This window comes from Idiotropiscis lumnitzeri, chromosome 13 (genome assembly GCF_059441095.1).
Source record: "Idiotropiscis lumnitzeri isolate Australia: NSW breed Sydney's pygmy pipehorse chromosome 13, RoL_Ilum_1.0, whole genome shotgun sequence".
NCBI classification, from domain to species: domain Eukaryota; kingdom Metazoa; phylum Chordata; class Actinopteri; order Syngnathiformes; family Syngnathidae; genus Idiotropiscis; species Idiotropiscis lumnitzeri.
The window spans coordinates 7,937,921-7,960,550 of record NC_142403.1 but is presented as its reverse complement, the minus strand read 5'-3'; the positions used below and the strand labels follow the sequence as shown (position 1 = coordinate 7,960,550).

The following is a 22,630-nucleotide window of genomic DNA, read 5'->3' as shown; positions in this document are numbered from 1 at the left end:
GTAGTCAGCGCTTGCAAGTTCTTCTATTCAAATCATTTTTGCTAAAAAAAAATAAAACAAATAATTATTATAATTATTGCAATAAAAAAAAAAAATATATATATATATATATATATATATATATACACATATATATATATATATATATATATATATATATATTGAGAGAGAGAGAAGAGAGGGACGGAGGGGGAGTATACATATATAAGTGTGTAATACTATAAGTGTCAAATGCTGTTTCAACAGGAAGTGTGTGGAAGTCAAGTACCCTTCAAGATAACGGCTCAAAAAACCACCGTGTATATCAGCACTTCCTCTCTCTTACACACGCACACACACACACGCACGCGCAGACAGGCTTCATGACAATCCGCCAAAATTTAGTTTTTCACAAGATGTGAGCAATTACGAAGAACCTTGGCTATCCCATCCCAGTTATTTTTTACCCTCATCCCCGTTATTAGTTTTTTTTTTTTTTTTTTTACCCTCATCCGTTTTTTCTCCATGACTGGAGTTCCATGACCTCACTGTGCTACTGCCTTATTGCCCTCGTGACTGTGAAAGCCGTGACAAGATCGCCCTCTGGAGGCCAAATAAGGCTCCACAGCAGGTGGAAACTTTTAGCAGAAGGGCCCTCTGTTGGCCAAATAAGGACATAAAGGATGTACAAAAGGAAATGACAGAGGGAGTGGAGTCTACCAAAGGGCATGACAGTTCTTTTCAGTGAACGGAATCATTTGTACCTGGGGGATGGAGTGAGTTATTTTTTGTGCCAACCTTTAGGTTGCAGTAATCATAATTGCATTTGTGTTAATATTGTTATTATTTCAATCAAAAAGGATGCTGCTGTAACGTATGAACAAGAATGGCAGTACAGTAAAAAGCCGATGTTTATTGGCTAATGGGAGTGCAGTGTAAACGCACAAGTAATCCAAGCTTCATGTCATTTTAATGAACATTATGTATGTATGTATGTATGTATGTATATATATATATATATATATATTACAAAAAGTCTCTCTCTCTCTCTCTCTCTCCCTATATATATATATATATATATATATATATATATATATATATGTATATATGTATATATATATGTATATATATATATATATATACATATATGTATATATATGTATATATGTATATATATATGTATATATATATATATATATACATATATGTATATATATATATATATATATATATATATATATAGGGAGAGAGAGAGAGAGAGAGAGAGAGAGAGAGACTTTTTGTAAGTAACGCAATAATAACCTATTTCTAACACTGTTTGCACAAAAGAGGCCTTTTTACACAGCCTATCGATGGCCACAATCTATATAATACAAATATATAATATAATGACCAATAAAATGTATATGAATTACAGCAGTTATACTGCAGTTTGAAAATTTGAAAACAATGTCGTGCTATGACAAACAAACACCTTGACACTCACTTCTTCCATTGTTGTACTAAAAGCAATGTCCCAACTTGATGTGTACTTGATAGTTCGCGCTAAACACTCAGGGTGACATAATAGCATCAGCAATGTCTACTTGTTGCGTAAAATGACACACAGTTGCAGAAATATTGCTCTTTCGCAGAGTTCTGCACAAATGTCGACTCGTAGTTCCTCTCAATGAGGGAATTTGTGCTGCAGCTCTGATGTGGCTCTGATGTGAGGTCTCTGTATCAAAGAGGCTGAGAGCATGAAACAAAGAGCTCATGTGGATGCACTGGACACTCATGTTAAGACGCTTTCACACTGCACTTTGTTTTCACAGTGCCCACTACGGGCTGGGGACAGAACAGGGAAGGCGGACCAGCGCCCATTTTTGGTACTGGTTGCTAAGTGACTGAACAGGAACTAGACTTGTGCTTTTTCCTGCTGGTTTTGAAAAGTAGGCCACAGTTTGGCAATATGTATTTGCCATTGTTACAATGGAAAGCTCTGGCATCAGATGAAAAATAGGGAAAGGGTCCATCGGATTCTTATGTCATAGCACAATCTCACAAACACATTTAAACTTTTTTTTTTTTTTACCCCGTCTGTAAAAATCAAATAAGACTCCTGAGCACAAGTTTGCCCGTCCCTGGTTCATTGTGTTCAAGGTCACAGATGAGCTGAAGGGTATCCCAGCTGAATTTAATAGGTTGTATGACCCCCGTCAATCACAGGGTACATTTAGACCAGGGGTGGGCAAACTTTTTGATTGGTGGGCCACAATGGGTTCTAAAATTTGACAGAGGGACCGGACCAGGAGCAGATGGAAGGAGTGTTTTGGTAACCTTACCTCATCAGAGAAAAAAAAATACATTTAATTTTAAATGATAATGAACAAAAGCATTACAACAAAATATCTGTCTTTGACACACCACAGTATTCAGAAAATAAAACATTAACAAGGTTTATTAATTTAATTTCTTTTCAAGTTTTCGGGCCGGATTAAAACGTATAACGGGCCGCATGTGGCCCCCGGGCCGTAATTTGCCCACGCCTGATTTAGACAAAGAACCATTCACAGTTACACCTATGGCCAGTTTAAAGTCTTCAAAAAATTAGAAACGGATTTCCAGAGACAAAAACACACAAGCACAGGGAGATCCAAACCAACAAACTCTGACTGATCGGCCAACATCCCAGTCATATGCCCAAGTGTGCCATCTCTGTTAAAATCATATTTAATGAACAACTACATGGAAAACAAGGTTTCACAAGATGCTGCTTAGAATTGCTGAGAAGCCTCCATCAACCAATTTTTGCAAGATAATTTAAGTGTTATGCTACATTTTATTATTATTTGATCCCCAGCACTAAGCTAGAAAAATAATCAGACGCAAACAAAGCGGAGCATTGCGTTCCGCGGGTTGAAACTCGTGTTGTTGTTTTGGAAACGTGTGGCAAGTGTACACAGCAGCAGTTGTGCAAGTGAAAACAGAGAAGGCTTTGTTTTGTCGCCTGTTGCCCTGAGGGGAATCCTCAGTCTTGTGTTGCCTTATGATGCAAGAGGCAGTGCTGCAGGCATGATTCCGTTTTAAAAAAAAGTAAAAATGCTGCAAAAATTAGAGGGGATACAATACCACTTGTTGCTTTGGCCTGTATTTCACAGCCTATTACAGTGGTTAACCTCATTTTACTTGTGACAAATGTCAAATTTCCTGCAAAGTTAAATAATGATCTTCCCATGGTGCCAGGTTGAGCATCAATCTTATTTTTTGTACTTCCATTATTTCGTTTGGGAATTTGTGATTGTGTTGGATGTGAAATAATATACATCAGATGCACTCAGACTCACCTTCAATCCATCGCTCGGTAGTCGGTATCCAAACCTCGACGGGAGGTCATCAAAAGTCTTAGTTTTGTTGTCAAATGAGTACTGAAAAGAAGATTAAGAATTTCTCATTTAAGACATATTATTATTACAAAAAAGGCCATCGACCAACCATCACTAACTGCAGTTTTACGAGAGATATTGGGATTAAGAGTTACTCACAGCTGCGATGTCGGCTTCCACAGGCAGCAGGTTGAGGAACGCAAAGAGCTGGACTGTGAAGATGGTGTAGATCTGCGTGGCCGACAGCATCAGCATTCCCAGGGATAGCAGCATCTTGGCATCCCGTTGCAACGCTCAGCTGCTGCTGCACCGCTCACTCAAAAACACACCGTGATACAGCGTGTTGCTGTCGCAACCAGAAAAAAGAAAAGGCTTTTTTTGAGTACAAGTAAGGACTTCAGGGGGTGGGTAATCGCCAATTAGTCACTTAATTACTACAGTTGTGAGGAATTGGACAATAACTAAAATTCAACTCGTTTGTGGTGATAAGATGCAGAAAATTATCTAATTTTACTTTGATTGGAAAGTTATTTATTTACAACAAATAATGCATTTTTCATTTTCCATGCCAGTGACATATAACGATAGATCAATTAAATGTTTTTCCACTAGGTGTCATAAGGCACAATTAAACAAGTCGTTAACTCTAAAACAGTATAAATCACAACTTTCAATCCCAGGTACCTTTTAGTATATATACACTTGTTTATTATTTAAAGTGTTTGGGCAAAGGAGCGCCTCAAAATGGCTGAAACTTAATGAGCTTAACCTGTGTATCCACCAAGGTTATAATAGTATATTATTAAAGGTTTTTTTTCTATTTTAACTTTGCTTTCATATTCAAGTAGTTTTAATTAGTTTTAACAACGAGTTTGCTCGTTTTTAAGTATCTTTTTTTAATGTTTAGGTTTTTGTATTTTTTGAGTTTCTATTAATTTGAGTATGTTTTCTTTTTTTTTTTATTCCCGTCAATGGCAGTGAATGAGTAAATAAGACATATGTTACATCCATCCATTCTCTGTACCACTTATGCTCACGAGGGATGCAGGTGTGCTGGAGTGAAGCCAATCCCGGCAGATTTTGGGCCTGAGGTGAGTTACGTACACTCCGAACTGGTTTGCAACCAATCACATGGCAAGTTTATCTTACATAGCCTTTTGTCCAATTAAAAATTAAAATGTAAGCAAAAATGTTCCATTGCGCAAATATGACATGACTAACTTCAATATATCGACGTGGTTTAATTGTCGTTTACTTTAACTGCAATTTATTAAGCCCAGTGGTATAGCATCTAAAAATGGAGGCGGAGACATTAGCTAGCATTACGGGCTTATTTTAGTGACAAAAACCTGTAGAAATGCCCTGCCTGATGATGTCAACGATTACAAAGCTAAAATGGGCGGAGCATAAATAAGTACGGCACATTAAGAATTAACATCAAAATCTTAAGTGTAAACTTACCTGACTTCTGTGATAATTATAATATATTTCAATGAGTTTTGTAACGAAAATAAAAAAACAATAAATAATATAAAAAATGCCTCCTGTCATTGCTACAACGGAATTACAATTTTGTGCTGAGGCCTACAACCAGACAGACCTCCGCTATGATGCAACTATTCATTCAAACACATGGCCTGTAAGCAGGAGTTCAGAACTTTCAGAGAAAAAGTGAGTTTATTCATTTCAGTATTCAATCAACAATTCAGCTTTGCCTCAAATGAACCAATGTACTGAATCAGTGCTGCATTGAATGCAATTATTTTTTACTGGTTTTCTACAAATGTTAAGGGTACTAGGAGAGGGTAGCAAGTGAATACCATACCATACCACTTTAGGTTTGCAAACAGCATGGCAGCCTTCTGCTTTGGATGTCAACACGCTAAAGGTTGGAGTTAGTTAGACACACGGCAGCTTATTGATTTGATTCAATGGGAACACTTGACACTACAGAACTAATCTTGTCTTTGTCTGATGAACAACCCAATCACAAGAAGAAACAACATCAAATGCTGGGCTTGGTCTCTTTTCCTTTGTTTTTTGTGTCATCGATATGCATTGGCATCATCATTGGAATGTGCCTTTCGGCAAGTATTTCTTAGAAAAAAAAAGCTTTTCAGATCTGATACATGTTAAAGTTTTTTTTTTTTAATCTTAAAGAATGGACATCTTTGTTTTCATATCCTACCTTCTCCATTTGACAAAACCTTTTCCTCCTCTACTGGGTGTGAACACTATGCATGCACAGCTTATTACTTCTGTTTGGCTGTTTGTCATGCCGGGACGCTGTGTGTAGCCAATCAGATGATACTGCGGCTGGGACAATGCTGGAGACAAGGTAACAGCAGACTGTGTGGTGTAGCAGAGCCAAAATCGTATTGAATATGAGTTTTTTTTTGTTTTTTTTTATGTAAGGCACATGCCAATGTGCATCAAAATCCAGAATATGGGTGCAGATCATCAGCCCGGCCAATAGTCTGTCTGTCCCTAGTGTAGAGATTCGGCCGCCAGAGTAGCATTCAAATATTATTAATTCATGAACTAGAAGTTTTTGCTGGAATATTTTAGCTCTGGTATGACTAACGGGTGGCACGGTGGCCCGACTGGTTAGCACGATGGCCTCACAAAGCGGAAGTCGTGGGTTCGATTCCGGTCCAGCCTTCCTGTGTAGAGTTTGCATGTTCTCCCTGTGCCTGCGTGGGTTTCCTCCGGGTACTCCGGTTTCCTCCCACATTCCAAAAACATGCATGGCAGCTTGATTGGGCACTCTAAATTGCCCCTATGTATGAGTGTAAGATTGGATGGTTGTTCATCTACGTGTGCCCTGCGATTGGCTGGCAACCAGTTCAGGGTGGCCCCCCGCCTTCTGCCCGAAGATAGCTGGGATAGGCTCCAGCACCCCCCGCGACCCTAGTGAGGAGAAGCGGTACAGATAATAGACGGATGGATGGTATGAGTAACAATAATCTCCAGGAGTAAAACTGTAAGAGATTATTTGTGTTACCTCCAGGAGTGAAACCGCCAATTCCACTCGTGCACAAAAAGCCGCTTGCCTCCTCTCAACACCCTGGACGCCACAATAATGCAAAGCCATAGTAAGAGGAGGCCGGGGTGAGCAGTGGCTTATTTACATGAGACAGAAGAGAATTCTTTTGTCAGCAGAAGTCATATGGTGATTCACAGTAAATGACAGTGGCATGAACATAAAGTACTAAAGACGTTATAAACTTCAGTAAAGTTCAAGGTTTTGCAAGAAGCCAACTGCCACTGTTGCCTGCCATGAGGACGTGCTTCCTTTACTTCCTATGGTGCTTTTTAAACTTTAGACATTTACAAAATGCTTGTAAATACACTGCACAAAGAGCAAGCAATGCCCTTGGCCGAGTATGTCACACTCCACAGGCAGAGCACGTTTAATTTTAGATCGTGTTAATAAAACCACAGCAACTCCACCCAGCGCACTGTGTGGCTACTTACCAAGTGCTGAAATTCAAATGTATACCGCATTCATGGAAAGTGAAGCTTAGTGACCTAATGTTAATATAAACATGCCATCCTTCGTTTTCCTATAAATGCCAGTGTTTCTGTCACAAAACAAGAACTTCATCTTGCTATTTCAATGAACAATAACTTTTATCAGATGATTTTGGGAAATAAAATCCTAACAGTATAAGCAGAATTAATCACATGATACAACTCATGTGAGGCATACCGTACATCACACATGGTTCAGAAAATTTTCAAAATATAGTTTCATCAAATATTCTACCGTTAATGCTCACTTGCCCTTACTTTACCTCAAAAATCAAAATATAGCAGTATTGACTTGTTTTTCTGATTTTGTGTGTGTTTCCGTAGTTTAAAAAATGTCTCAGATAGCATGTTTACACTAGCAACATAGATGCTAATAGGGAGGCTTTTTTTAAGCAAAAAATGGATTCCCGGTACAAAACGGACATGAGCGCATTAAATAAAAGATTTTACACTGTTCAGTGCTTAGATAGAGTCCATTTGTATGTTGCAAAAGCAGTGACTTGTTGACGTGTTAAAAAAGTTTACGTTTCTAAGCCACAAATATTTTGTCAAGGTCGCTTTGCCTCACCTGAACTCTATGTGAGTAAAAAAGCATGAGAGAGCTGCAGGGGGTGGGACATTACTCTTCCACAGGCATATAAACCTGGCGTTGAATAAATTACTTCAACTGTTACTGTATTAGAAATACAGACATATTTACATACATGTTGTGACAAAAAGGACAAAAAGATTACCTTTTTTTCACAACTGTAAAAAAAGAAAATAATTGAAATTGTTTAGTAAATTGACTTTCAAAGATTGCTTCTTATTAGCAGATCTTGTTTTAAAGAATGTCATTATAATTTTTTAAATTCTCTTAACAGAGTAAGGGTTATTGTGGGAGGGAAAAAAAAATTATCAGTCATTTTATTTTGAGGCCATATCGTGCAGCTGCTTGATAATCCATCATCAAAACGATGCCCAACTATTTCAAATCGATTATTGCAGGACACAAAATATTAAGATACCCGACAAATCATATTTATGCAAACAGGTCATGCAGAAAGCAATGTGCAGACGTCATCCTCAGTGGCATTCAAAAATAAATGCTCTTAGTTTGGTGCCACAACAACAAAACTGCATTCTTACTTAAAATAAAAGGGAATTAAAATAAAAGGGAAGCAAAAGCTAGACTGCACATGACAGCTGTGAGCAGATGACTAAAAATCAAGTGACTTGCAATTATCAAACACACTCCATGTAACTGTGATTTGTTGACGATGGGGCGGGGGGCGTGCAGACCTAATCAGAACCTTAAATATTATGAGGTGAAGCTGATGACAAACACATTTCAGACGCCCACTAACAAATATGCAAATATGGACTGACAAGCAGTGTAAATCAAATATAATGAGGCAAGACTGCATCTTCTAGGCTGGTACTCACAAATAAATGACAGGACGCGTTAAGGATGAGCAGTGGAAGAAGAAAAAAAAATCGGGCTAAGAACATGCTAACGGGCGTTAGCTGCAGCAGAGGGTCTTTACCTCGATTTCTCGGCGGCGCTTATTCTCTTCCAATTGAAGCTGCAGGCAGGGACATACAAGTCATGTGAATGACTGAGGGTAACGACATCGATCGTGGATGAACGTCATGCCGTTTGAACGCTGGGGCCAAACAGCTAATCCACTCTGGTCTTCTATCTTCGCGATTCATGCGAGAATACAAACTTCCGCCACACGCGCAACCCCACGTCCTGCCTCTGATTGGGCAAAGCGACTGTCAATCACGTTTCTTTCCGGAAATGATTCCAGACGTAAACACTTCACACGTGATGGTTCCTAAACAACATATTGAGCTGCGAGCAGCTCTCGTCTGACGAGATAGCTTAGAGTCCATTCATTCATTCATTTATTTCATATCTTATAGCCCTATAACGTGTGGATTTTTTTTCAAAAAAGTTTCATTTGCGGACATTTCTATCTTTTCATATGTTTGTCCAGATCGTTTTTCCCCTTCAAACACATCTGCAGCACCCACACTAGTGCAGGTGTCACCAACAAACTATTACTTTGGTAGAGATTGATGCTTTCAAACACACTCCTGAAATAACAAGCGTGATCAAATGAATTCCCTTTAAGAAAGTTATATGTTATTATTGATAATTATATTAATTCATGTGAAGGCACCAATCATCATTTTCAAACGATCACTACTACAACGTTCCTAGAAAATCACAATGTCTTCATTCAACTATGATAGCAATGGGACTGTTTCTTTCTCGATCTGATTTCAAATTAAGCCTGATCGGCCCAGCTAGCTGGCACGAAATAACCATCCTTTTTCTGTTCTCTGATTGGTTGGTCATAACAAAACATGTTACAACCAAGATCAACTAACTAAACACATCAGTAACAATCTGGACACATTAATACAAATATTAATCAGTATATCTGGTGAGTTTGATGCATTCAAATGTTATTCAGTTTGTAATCTTATTACATAAATTGTCATTCAGAACCGCTACAGATGATGTACAAATAAAGATTATGTGCTGTTATGTTGCATTTTATGTACAAATTAGTATTGATAGTTTGTATAGTTAAAATATGATAGTGGTGGATTTGGGTAAATCGCCACTGAAGAGCCGGGGAGCAAATGCATAGCCAGCCACTGTATTATAGATTTACATTAGTGCAACGAATTGGGTTGTTTCTGCATTGATAATTTTTCAACCTCTATTGAGCCAAGTGTATTTTACATGATAAAAATGTCTCAGAAATCACCATCAGTTTTTCACAGACACACATCACTCATCACTTGTAAACAACTTGACATTATCATCTCACTCATTTGTCATAATAATAAAAACCTTTGGACCTATTTGGTGTGACGCAATGGTCGTGAATCACTGCTTCATGTGATCATCACATACCTGCACATGCACATATTCTATATTTTTATGATAGCGTAGATTTAGTCTATTTTACTTTCCAGTGACCCAGGATATTCTGTTTGAACATAGGAAACATAGAGTAATTTAATGTCATATAAAGTCTACCTGTTAAAATGTATACTTCAAATTGGAGAGGCCCCGCATTCTAATCTCGTCTCAGGCGCTGCTTGGAGTTTATATGTTTGCTCCGTGCTTTTGTGGCCTTTCCGTGGTTACTATAGATTCCTCCCACATTTGAAAAAAAAAATACACAGTTAGAAAACTGAACACTCCATTGTCCATATTTGTTGCTCTCTCTCTCTCTCTCTCCCTCTCTCTCTCTCATATATATTATGCATATTTAAATTTACTGCGAATCACAATGTTTGTCTTTAACAATTAAAGTTGGATCTCTTCTTGCTCCCGTGTAGCAAGGACAGAACATATTGCTTCAAAGGTCACATGCAAATGACTTGTATCCCAGTAAAACTTTATTGAACAGCTGTTAAGATCCATCAAAGAACACTCAAAACAAATGTGGCTTTGCCTCGATACAGAGCAAAAGCAATATATAGTTCTTTTCTTTCCCACTAGTGCAATAGAGAGAGGAGTTGACGTCAGATGGTGCTTTAATTTTTTTGACAAAAAATATACGCACCAAAAAAGGTTGTGATTATAGACAAAAGGCTTAATTTAATTAGCAATTTAAAATTGCTGTAGTTTGTGTTTCTCAGACTCAAAGGTTGCCCGAAGATGAAAAATGTACAAATAAGTATTATAGTATGGTTACAGTTTCATTTTACCTACTGTGAACTAACTATGGAATTTCAGGGTCGGCGTTCCTCCTTATCAGGAGTTTAAAAAAATGGGCTGTCATATGGCACAGCCCATGAACTTTATTTTAACCAACCATTAAATAAGATACAAAATGAAACACACGCACAAATGTAAATTTGTAAACACACTTAGACCCTCATGATTTTTCCATCTGAAAAAGGTCAGATTTGGTATTTAAAGCGTGCATTTCATTTTGCAGACTATTCTCTCAGTCCACTTTAAATTACACTGACTAATGACGCCACCCTGCAAAACTTTGTGGACGCCCTAGTTACAGTATCTGATTTTTTTATCGCTGACAGTGTGTTTCTATTGTTCATTTGTCATTGCTGAGCATCCTCTAAAGCTATTGGGCACATTTTCTTTCTCTAATTTCTCTCTGATTCTCTGACAAATGGATACTTCTAGGCTGGCATCAATTATAGTCACACAATGTGATCAAATCCCCACTTTCATCCTGAAAAATGCCATTTTGACCTCTGTTGATGGTAAATTTATTATTCTTTTCAGCTAGTTGACATGCTGTAGAAAGAATCTTCTAAAAGTTGTGAAAACTTTTTTACCAGTAGAGGGTGTTAATAGACATGCAACCATTAACGTATCATAACATAGCATAGAATTTTAATCCTGATGCAATTTTTACATACAGACCTATTATCCATCCATAACATAGCCATCCATTTTCAACTATTTATATACATCAATAATTTATGAAATAAATAAATAAATAAATAAAAGGGCGGCACGGTGGCCGACTGGTTAGCACGATAACCTCACAGTGAGAGACAGCATCGGGCGTGGGTTCGATTCCGGCTCCGGCCATCCTGTGTGGAGTTTGCATGTTCTCCCCGTGCTTGCGTGGGTTTCCTCCGGGTACTCCGGTTTCCTCCCACATTCCAAAAGCATGCATTGTAGGCCGATTGAACACTCTAAATTGCCCCTAGGTATGAGTGTGAGCGTGGATGGTTGTTCGTCTTTGTGTGCCCTGCGATTGGCTGGCAACCAGTTCAGGGTGTACCCCGCCTACTGCCCGAAGATAGCTGGGATAGGCTCCAGCACCCCCCGCGACCCTAGTGAGGAGAAGCGGTATAGATGATGGATGGATGGATGGTCAAACAGGATGGTGTAATGGGTGACACCAGAAGGACCCGGTGGCCTATGCGCCGGCCAATGTTCTCTCCCGCCTCTTACCAGAAAACGCATTCCACGGCAAGCATTTGTTGGCCCATCACCAGCCTCCCACCGCTTCTTCAACACGCCTTTGCAGTCTTGAGGCCGAACCGCCAGAGAAAATGCAATTTACTGCTTGACAGTGGCCAAGTTTCTTCTTTCCTACTTTATATCATTGTTTCCCAACCTTTTTTTAATGCAACTTACATATTTTACACACAGTAAGAAAATCTCAGGGCATACCACCAAACAATTGTCACAAAAATATACTCAGGATTCTTAACTTTGTATAGTACCTTCAGCCGTCTAGTACAAAAAAAAATGTTTGTTCTGTCCTAAATCCAACCAATTCACCAAGTGTGACAATAAACAAATGAGACTGTGGCAGCCACGCTCCTGACTCATTGCCAGTTGGGAAATTATTTAGGATATGTCTCAGCGTTGTCCACCGTCTCGCCACTGTTCTGTTAGAATTTGTTCATTATAATATGAGATGTATTTAAAAAATAACAAACAAAATAAGGAAGAGGTGAGAAGGCAGCTCAAAATCATACTGCTACAATATAGACCACACAAAATAGTGCTCGAGTAAAGAAAAGTTGAAATGCAAATAAGGAACAGTAATAGACATTTTATTTCATTGAGTGTTTTTTGAGACATAGAGTGAGGCGTTAGTCATTGTGGAAATATTTAACGTTGTGAATATATTTTGAAGACTTAGTGACAACAGTCCAGTAGATGGCTGGCATGAATGAATTATCCTTGTTCTCTTTGCCCCTGCTCGGTGTTTTGCTTGTGATTAAGACGAAGCAAAGCGATTTTCTGTCCATCTGAATTTGTTATTTATAATCACGAGGCTATCGTCATATTTCGTGCCAACAATAAAGTTCTGTTTCTGAATCACACTGTTCACAAATAAGTCACTGGCAGTGTTGTGGTTTATTTTCCTGACTTCAGTGCCAGTATTGTGCATTCAGTTCCCACTCTATGTCAGTGTCAATGTGTGTGCGTGAATGATTGCCTGTCTCACTATATGCTCAGTTTATTCTATGACATGCGGATTTAACATTTAAAAGTTAAGTCTAACAATCTAGAATTAAAATTTTGGACATCAAAAAACATTCTTCTGACGAGTCATGATTACATTTCGATTACTAAAGCTTGATTTTTCTTCCTGATATCTGTAATGTAATTGTGCATGGTTGAAACAACAGATATTTGGAATGCAGTTATGCCTGGTCAAACTAAATACTTGTATTATAATATAGTACTTTTCTGCTGTCTGCTGTATTTATGTTGGTACTAATTGATTGGTGGGTTAATTAACAAATTGATTATTTGATTAAATAGTTAAATATTATTAATTTTTAGAACATGTATTAATTTGTGTTTTTTAAATGTACTTTTTAAAATTTCTTTGTCGTACAAGTTATTTTTACTCAATTACAGCACTTAGTATGCATCTATAATCACAACCTCGTTATTTTTTTACGATTGAATTGTGAAGGTGTATCAAGAAAAAGTGCTATCAGTACCGACAAAGTTAGTTTTTATTTGCTGTGTCTATTTTTTGGCAAAAAAAATAAATTAAGCGCAACCATCTGACGTCAACTCCTTTCTCTGTTGCACTAGAGTGAAAGAAAATAATTATTTACTGCTTTCGCTCTGTATTGAGTCAAAGCCACTTTTGTTTTGAGTGTCCTTTGATTGAACTTAACAGATGTTCAATAAAATTTTTCTGGGAAACAAGTCTTTTGCATGCGACCTTTGAAGCTTTATGTTCAGTCCTTGTTAAACTGGAGCTAAGAAAAACATATATATATATATATATATATATATATATATATATATATATATATATATATATATATATATATATATATATATATGTAGGTATTTATTTTGCATTTATTTTATTTTTTAATTTATTCACAAAATTCGGACTTGAAAACAAAATGTTTTTTTCGGTTTGTCATATTTGGGGAGTAAACATGTTGTATTTTTTTTAACAAGAGAGTATTGCTTTTTTCTAAAATGAAAAACGACAACATCGGTCTGTTTAAAAAGAGAATGTTTCTTTTTTCCCGGAGTGAAGGAAACGTTACACGGAACTCGCGTTTGTAAACTATCGCGATATGATGTCACAAGTACACTCGCTCCCAGCAGTCACCCCGCCAGTCGTGAACCAACGGAGCAGAAATGTGCTCTCTCTCTGTGGCACCTATCCAGGTTTTTCCTGAACGCACCGAAGACCGTTGAGTTATCCAAGCGAGTATGCTTGATCCCTTCTTTGAATATTGAGAGGAAGAAATCGACTTGGCAAAAGCAGTCGGGGATCAACACCTGCGCGAGCAGCCTGCTTTGACAGCCAGCGTGGGAGAAGGAATGGCAGCTCCGCGGCCGATAAAAGGCATCCTGAAAAATAAGAATAACGTCGCCAGCGTTCCACCTGCGCCTGGCGACTTCCTGGGAGACAAACTCGAACAAACTCCCGGACTTTCCGATGAAGAACAGCAGTGAGTGTTCCCTGTCGCCGTCTGTCGGGTGTGTGTATGAATGGGTTACGTTAACGACGGCTAGCATAACAGCCACGCTTGTTAGCGTAGACGAACGTAACTTTACGACCGCGAAAGTCTTAGCATTTGAGTTATTTCTTGTCCCCAAAGTTATGCTCTATAAATCTCATGTTAAATAAATGCCAAATGATTACAATCAACGGGCTAACAATCGAAGTTCATATTGAGACCAAAGGTATCAGAGGTCACTTTTATGGCCCACTATTTTATATTGTTTGATCCCCTATATTGTTTCATTGACTTTACTTACTGCCACCATGTAAATATCACGTTACAACCTTCTCACTTGTCTTGGTAACTGAGTTCCTCATCGACACAGAATCAATTATTTAACAGCCCTTATTTTTCTATCTAAAACACATTTGCTGATTAATTCAAAATACTAATTCAATACTGCACGTACCCCAACAACCTCCCCAAAATGTTCTGTATCTCCAGGTGCCCACCGGGCATAGCAATGGTATTATACACTAGTTTAAATTACAGCAACACTCATGAAAATATGATTAATTCGAACATCTCTCGATATCCATCACAGTAACCATCAAAAACTCAGTACAGTGAGTTGCTTTTTGTGGGTGAGAGGGAACAATCCCTGACATGAATAGCATAGTTCAGCGTATAAAGGTACCAAAATCTATACGAAATAAATTATGAAAAATAACATGATATAATGTAAAAATCTTTATAATTGTCAATATTAAAGACCCCGTGACCCTTGTGATGAGAAGCGGTACAGGTAATGGATGGATGGATGGATGGAATATTAAAGGCATCATCCAGCCGGGTGGTCCATTTTCAATGACAAACTAAATTTATTTTTTATTTTTACCTCAGGATTTTTTTAGTTTGTATTGGAGAAATCAGTGAATAAATAACAAATTAATTAAATTAAAATTATCTTAAATCACTACAGTGTCTTTTAGGACTGGATGAATTTTAATCCTGATGCAATTTTTACATACAGACCTATTATCCATCCATCCATTTTATAAGTGCCAATTTTCAGCCTGTCGCAAAGTATCATTGACTACGTACTTTACATTGCTGTGTTCGGCTGAAGTGTTGGTTTTTTTGTTGTCAGAGATGCTCTGCCTTTAATGTCTTAACGTAACGATGACGACAATATAATGGCAATTTTAACATCGCATGTTCGCCATTATCATTAGATCTTTAGTGTGTTCATTACATGACTTTGTTACACAGACTCACGCTGCTCGCACGATGCCTAACCAACCACCTGTTTGTAAGATTTTGAGAAATTAGGCTGCTACTTCGTCAAATGCATTTGGCCACAATAAGAAAATACAAATGTTTTGATGTTTCTACTTTTTTTTGTATTCAACATTATATACAAGCATCATACAATATCAACACTTAATGCATATTTATGAATCAGTCCAAAGTAGGGCCCGGCCGCACTTATAACATCTGTAAAAATTTGCCATTTGCCATTTGCCTTTCATCCCTAGACTTTATCGTTCCTGTGCCAAAAATACAAACTAGGAACAAATATGTCTACCCTGCTTTGAATTTTATATTATGTGACTATTGGTCCTGTTGTTTTTCATAAATGTATCTTTGTTGATGGATGTAAATGGCTGAAATGGAGATGCCTGTCATAAAAATTCAGTTTTGGGGGTAGACTAGCATTCTTGTAGCTCTCATAGTGTTGCAAGTAAATGGAAACGTCATCACAGAATTTTCAAATCCTATTTGTGTGCTTTGCGATGTAGTTATTTACCAAATTGTGTAGGAGGCTCCCACAATAGCCACACTGGTCTTATCACTCTATCAGTCATTTTGTGAGTGGGTGAGTTTCACATTTAGTGAGTATCACCCATTGTCCCTCTGCTAACCAAGCCAGCAGCTCTAGACGTGCGCTAGTAATGTCAGAGCAGCACTCAGTAAAATTAGGGCAGAGATGACAGCTATTAGTGAATTCCATTCCCGGCAGCGAATCAAGCTTTTTCTGTGTTGATCCCAAAAATAGCCTCTCTAAGTGAGTGGAGAGGTAAAGGGGAAAAAGGCATCTAGAAGGATCCTGGAGTGGAGCCCAGCACCCAACACTGAGAGGACCATGATCAAATCTGTAATGAGCAGGTTTCCCATATAAATGATGGAAATATACACTAAGTGTGCAGTCAGTTTCTTGAACCACAGTCTGTACTGAGATCTTGTGAAGGACATTGTGGCAAATCAAATGGTAAAATCAAAAGATAGCTACTTTGACGACTCCATTTTTGGAATAAGTGGGACAAAAAAGCCAAAGAAATAAGAAAAATGCGTGTCCACAACTAACCCAGGGATACTTGTTGAGCTAAATAAATAAAATGCATGTAGAAAAACAAAGTTATTTATTTATTTATTTATTTTTTGACAATGTCTAATATGAGCTTTCCCCAGCCGTCCTCAACAATGGCCGTCTTATACGCTCATTTACTTTTCAAACAGCTTAAACATTTCCCTGCTTATGTGTCGTTCATGAAGCAAATCCCGTTTCTCTTCTCATTCTCCAACCAAAGGATATCCTGGTTAAGCCACCCATCATCCCGTCAGCTGTCCCCATTTAAACAATACAACATTCCTGTGCACATTTTAAACAAAGACGCAAATCCTCAAGTTGTCCCACCCAATGAGTGCAATAAGTGGATGGCTTGCAGATATTACTTTGCATAAGAGGAACTGGATCGTTTTTCAGAAGCTGCCGATCATTTCTCGCATTCTCCTGGACACTGCAAGGCAAACGACCCAATTTGACTTGAATTCGCTTAAATGTGTCAGATGACTTTGAATCAAGCCCGAAACATGTCCAACATTGGTTTCTACATGAATACAACAGTTTTTTTTTTTCAATTAAATCTCCAATGTTTCACTTAATCAACAAATCAGTTTTATGCCTATCCCCAGTGAAAACAATTACCCCCCCACCTGAGTCTTGTATGCTTTCCCGTAACGTATGATTTGACCGGCTGCTACAGAGGGTTCACGAAAGTCAGTAGAGGAGCACTTTTCCTCACTGCCCTGCGACTCTGTCACCTGATATCGGTGCTCAGCTCTCTCTCTCATGACTCACTTTATTTAATGAGTTATCTCCAAGCGAAATGTTGCTAGCTGTAAACCATCTCCGGGTAAAGTCATCAGCATATGACTCTATATTTATTTGGAGCTGTGGTTGGTTGTACACCTGCCTTTGGTTAGGCAGGTTTTTCATGACAGAGCAGAAATGAAGCAACTTGTATTACTGCTGAAATATTGTAAAGTTGAGAGAGACCCATTATCGTCGCTTATATTTGGTATTTTGTTGCGAATCGGCATCTGTGTTTTATAGGAGTCTGATGGCCGATAAGAGATCAATTTAAAACTGGGTTATGTTGGTGCTGCATCAGAGCATTTCAGTTATATTGACATTTTAGAAAACTTAATTCACTTTGGAAAATTTTAGGCACCGCTTTATTTCTTAAGGTATTCATTTACAGTAAAACATACTGCTGACCCTGGGAGCTCCATGCTATTTTTTTGTTTGAATAAAAAAAAAATGAAGTCTGTCAAACAATTTTTTAAAAAATGCAGACGATAAAAAAGGATTCTCATCTTTAAAGCTGTTAAACTAGCGCAAACAAAATTATGGTTTGGAGTTTATACTTTTTTACATTTTGACCCCAATATTTTACCTTTTACTGCAAACAAATATTGGTTCCAAATTCTTATCGGCCACCTTGGCTTCTAATAAACTATCAGTATTTTTGCAAAAAAAAAAAAAACAAACATTGTTTTATTGCGAATGTTAAGTCACTTCTTGCACTGATTGAGAAATTGATGCTCATGATATTTTTCATGCATTTAATCTTGAGTGTTCCCAAAAGAATGCCGTCAAAAGTGAAAACTGGGGCATGTTCAGCCCCAGTTAAAATGTGGACGTTTTTGCTCTTGGAAATATCTTTTGGGATTGAGGATGGCGGTCGGTAGCGGTGTGTGGCGGTCACACTTTTCTCATCTTTAATTTACTTCTCACTGCTTTTGCTCTGATATTTTTTTGACAGAAAGAAAACCCAGAAATGGGATGAGATGAATATCCTGGCCACATATCATCCAGCAGACAAAGATTATGGACTGATGAAGATAGATGAGCCCAGCACACCTTATAACAGGTCTGCTTTTTTAGTACTGTCATATTTCAAATGGAAAAAAAGTTGACTGAATATTTGTCACATGCTCACAGCCCTAATCAATCGAGTAAATAACGTTTTACAAATTTGGTTTGTAATGAATTGCCTCACAGTTATTTGTTACATGACATCCTTTTGACCGGTCATATCTGGAATTTATGTGCCTTTTAGGATGGTTGGGGACGACGAGGATGAGGGGGCCTTGAGTGACTCGGAAGGTCGGAGTGCCCTCCCAGTGGATGACCTCACATCCAAGTAAGAATTTGATGAGCATGCAACAGATGAAAAGGGTGACAAGGTCAAAGTCTGTGAATAAAAAACAAAACAAAAATAGGCTAGTTACGCTCATGGACAAATTGCAATCTTTCCTTTTTGAGCCTTACTATCTAATGTGTTGAGGGAGCGATGTTTGTTTTCTGCCATCTGATGGAAATGCATTGATGCTGGAACAAGACAGGCTTCAGCGAGGACGGTGATTCGCTCCAGGCTAGCAACTCAATTAGCCTCTTTTGTTTCCTTTTGAGGCCTCGAGATATCAGCTGCTCATTTCTCCCTGCAATCTCCGATCACCATGTCCACCCGCTCATCCAACAAATGTTAAAATTTTTTATTTATACACCTTATCTCAAACTACATTTTTATTGTCTTGTCTTGTCTTTGTCCACATCTTGTGTGACGATCAGATTTAAGATGACAGGCTGAATCAGGCCAGTTTGGTTTGAGTGTAGTAGTACTGTAAATGGGCTTTTCCCCCACGGCCATTCACCACCATCCGCTGAGCCATAAACCTTTCTTCATTTTGTCCTCTGCTGCTGTGTGTGAGAGACGACAATGGTAAATCTGTTATTTTTGCTTCATGCTCGAGTACTCACACGCTCGCTTCTTCTCCTCTCGCTCTGTGCCTGCGCTCTCCTCCCCCTTAATCTCATCCTCTGCTTTCTCCCCATCTGCTCTCACTCCAAATAGGGCCTGTTTGAAAGTTTACCAGATATTCACAATTGACTAACCTACAGGGAAGTTGAGGTGTGATGGAATGTCTAAAGGTAATATACTGAAGAAGCTTCTACTCTTTTTGTCAAGGCTGAAAGCAGCGGAAGGCGCAGAACCTCGATTTATGAAAGAGGAGGAAGAGGAGGAGGAGGAAGTGGAAAGTAGTGAAGAAGAAGAGGAGCTATCCCCCGAGGAACAAGGTGAGCCAAGACATCTGCTCGGCCTCAACCTCATTATTCAATAGAACCGTCGTCAATGATATGGGCGGTCATACTTTAATTCTGCCACTCAGTCAGAATGCAACAATTGATTGCAGTCTGACATGATGTAGGGTAAAATTAGTTGTCGCTCCTTATATATTTAATTATGTCTTCTAATATCGTCTTGTCCTGATTAGTGTGCCTGACACCTGGCGAGAGACGGGTTTCACCCTGGACTAGTTGCCTACCAATCTCAGGCCCAACAAATCATAATTTCATGCTTATGTGTATTAATTGTTTACCCCACCGCAATGGACGTAACAATCAACAAAGTGCGACTCTAGTCAAGACTTACAGCTTTAATTTGAAATCTTTTTTCCAAAATATTACGTTTACAATTTACTATTTCTTTTTTGGGGAGCGCATGGGAACATATGGTATTCATTAGCTGCTAAAGATTTTCATCCAGATACTAAAAGTCTTGGTTAATTGACCACATGAAAATGTATGTGTAATTCCAAAATGGTGAAGTCCACATGTTCCAATATATGGACAGATACTGAAAAAACTTGACCTAATTAAAAAAAAAGAAAAAGCCTTGAACAACACAAACAACCAAACTTTGGCTGGTGATGCCTCAGGAGATGAATTGTACGCTCAATGGAATCTTCAAAGTTGCTTTTTGGATGAGGCTGAATCACCATTTTTGGCCCATTTCAATTCCTCATCTTTAAAGGATTAAAATCTCTGACGATGTCCTTTCCTGAATTAGAACACAAATTATATGAATATCTCTAATTTGAATCGTCTGACTATTTAGCCAGATCTGGTCACATATTTTTGTCAACTATTATGCTCAAAGAAAAGGTCTTCGCAATTAAGCCTTGACTTTTTGAATGAAATGTAATTTTCGCTGGTGAAGATGGTGTATGAAGAATAAATTGTCAAAACGTCATTGCCCATCGTCGTCTTTTTTGACACACCCCAGGGATGAGTTCCTTGGGGGAGGTGGGGGGTGGTTTCCTCTTTATAAAGATGTAACCATATTGTTCCGTTTCATCAGGGCTCATCATGGCTAGATGAATGTGTCAATTATTTTTTGTTTTACATTGCTATTCCCCTCTCCCCTTTCCTTTTCAGCCAAGAAGAAACATTTTCAAATGATGAGGAAGAAGCACTACAATGAGGGCCTCAACATCAAGCTGGCTCGACAGCTCATCGCTAGCGAGCTTGAGGAGGACGAAGATGAGGAGATGAGGGATGAGACGGAGGAGGCTGAGGAGATCAGTGTTGACCCGCCACAGGAAGGTAATTATTTGAGTTGGATTAAAGTTTTTATTGAGCTCCTCAAGTGAAGAAACCATTCACTAACGCCTCATGTTTCCAGTTGGAGTGGCTGTGCATGCTGATATACAGTAAAGTATGTGACACTAAGTGTAAATGTACACGTAAACAGAGGTGTACTGTATTCGGGCATTCAATTAGAATGGGCGCTTGGACTTGCAATGTACCATTTAATTCCAGCATTACTCCACAGTGTCCCCTCTATGAATATCCTCTTCTGCTCAAACTGAATAGAGCTGAGCAAGGTTGCTACTGTAGAGCCACATTAGTAATGTAAATGTTTATGTTTTGTTCTCTCCAGCTGAATCTCTGGACTCGTAGATGAGGCGTCTTTCCCCGCTCCAGTACGTGTGGCGGCTCACCATTGCTGACAGACGACGTCACTGCGCCGCATATTTTCAATGTCAGGCCCAACACCAGACCCCGCTTCACCCATTAAACTCCCCTGAACAGCCACTAATTTTCAATTCATCGGTCTACACTGTTCCAAAAAAGTGCAATAGAACCTCAGACCTAGTGGAAATGTCCTTCCCTGACCCGATGAAGGTCCCCATCTCCCTCCTCACTGAACTGGCACGCACTGAATATACTGTACAAGTGAAAAAGGAGTTGAAGGCCTTTGAGGAAAATTGCTGGGACTTCCCTCGTTTCAGGCTCCGAGTGCGAGACGGTCAAGCAAGGGGAAACCCCCTCAGATGACTGTGCTTGTACCGACCGGCTGCATTTCAGATGGACTTTGAATCTGTGACTCACCGCTCTGGTTTGTTTTGATATCGTTGACAGTTTTAATTTGACGCCCATAATTGGTAGACATTGTGGATGCTGCAGTGTCACACAACAGGTCGAAAACGACCTTTTAAAGGAAATCAACCAACACCGATTTTTTTATTTTTTTTCCACTTGATTTTTGGCTCATTAAAAAGCACCAAGCCTCACTTATAATTTTAAGAGTATCCTATTGAGTGACCTAAACAGAAAGATTTTCAAGAGTGGTTTTCTTTAAAGAAAACTTTTGCATGTACTGTTTGTTTTTCCCCCTGCGCCGCAAAGTGATGAGTGTAAAAGACAGGACTGATTCAGTTCCCTGCTGCTTGGGTGGAGTAATAATGTTATCTAACATTCAAGGACAGAACAGTATTAAGTTACACAAACCGTGAACTAGTGTATGTCCACAGGAAGTCAGATGCTGGAGGAAATACTGTGTGTTTCTTTCATGAGGCTACTTTGTCAGCTTGAATACAACCACTGCGTATTGATAATTTTGACTTTCCATTATGTCTAAGCTTCATCATGCAGAATTTAATTGTAAATTCTAATGAGGATCATGCAATGAATGGCCTGGTTCATTTTGCGCTTTGCTAATGAATAATGTTCAAGCAGGAGGGGAAAATGATGCTACTGATTAATAAATTAATAAATGTTGGGTTCCTAATATAAGTTATAATCTCAAATGTTGAGGGAAATGTTGACAGTTGTATATGTCGGAGCCCTGACAGTGTCTTTTTTTTTTGTTGACCAATTAAATTCTTGTGACTGGTGATGTGCTGAGCAT

At 38.6% G+C, this 22,630-nt stretch overlaps 2 protein-coding genes across 4 annotated transcripts in view; one reads left to right on the top strand and one right to left on the bottom strand.

Annotated features, from left to right (window-relative positions):
* The window catches only part of rnf13 (ring finger protein 13), a 28,904-nt gene extending 20,280 nt beyond the window's left edge, over positions 1-8,624 (bottom strand). The window contains exons 1-4 of one of the 3 annotated variants that reach the window (XM_088313548.1): positions 8,405-8,624; positions 6,349-6,466; positions 3,504-3,690; positions 3,306-3,386 (exon numbers count right to left, since the gene is read on the bottom strand). In XM_088313548.1, the coding sequence (XP_088169674.1) occupies positions 3,306-3,386; positions 3,504-3,617 (195 nt within the window). In that variant the 5' untranslated portion in view covers positions 3,618-3,690; positions 6,349-6,466; positions 8,405-8,624. The remainder of the gene's footprint in view (positions 1-3,305; positions 3,387-3,503; positions 3,691-6,348; positions 6,467-8,404) is intronic. The other 2 variants (XM_088313547.1, XM_088313545.1) reach the window with 2 other exon arrangements.
* A 5,306-nt stretch (positions 8,625-13,930) lies between these two features.
* ppp1r2 (protein phosphatase 1, regulatory (inhibitor) subunit 2) lies at positions 13,931-22,618 on the top strand. Its single transcript, XM_088312238.1, has 6 exons — positions 13,931-14,315; positions 18,419-18,526; positions 18,716-18,799; positions 19,625-19,734; positions 20,875-21,042; positions 21,380-22,618. The coding sequence occupies exons 1-6, from the start codon at positions 14,185-14,187 to the stop codon at positions 21,397-21,399; spliced, it is 621 nt and encodes a 206-aa protein (XP_088168364.1). The 5' UTR covers positions 13,931-14,184; the 3' UTR covers positions 21,400-22,618.
* Positions 22,619-22,630: the final 12 nt, after the last annotated feature.

Excerpts from the sequence above, each read along its gene's own strand:
- ppp1r2 (XM_088312238.1), top strand. The coding sequence starts at position 14,185 with ATGGCAGCTCCGCGGCCGATAAAAGGCATCCTGAAAAATAAGAATAAC. Across the intron at positions 14,316-18,418 it reads CTTTCCGATGAAGAACAGCA|AAAGAAAACCCAGAAATGGG; the intron begins GTGAGTGTTCCC and ends TTTTTTTGACAG. Across the intron at positions 18,800-19,624 it reads GTGGATGACCTCACATCCAA|GCTGAAAGCAGCGGAAGGCG; the intron begins GTAAGAATTTGA and ends CTTTTTGTCAAG.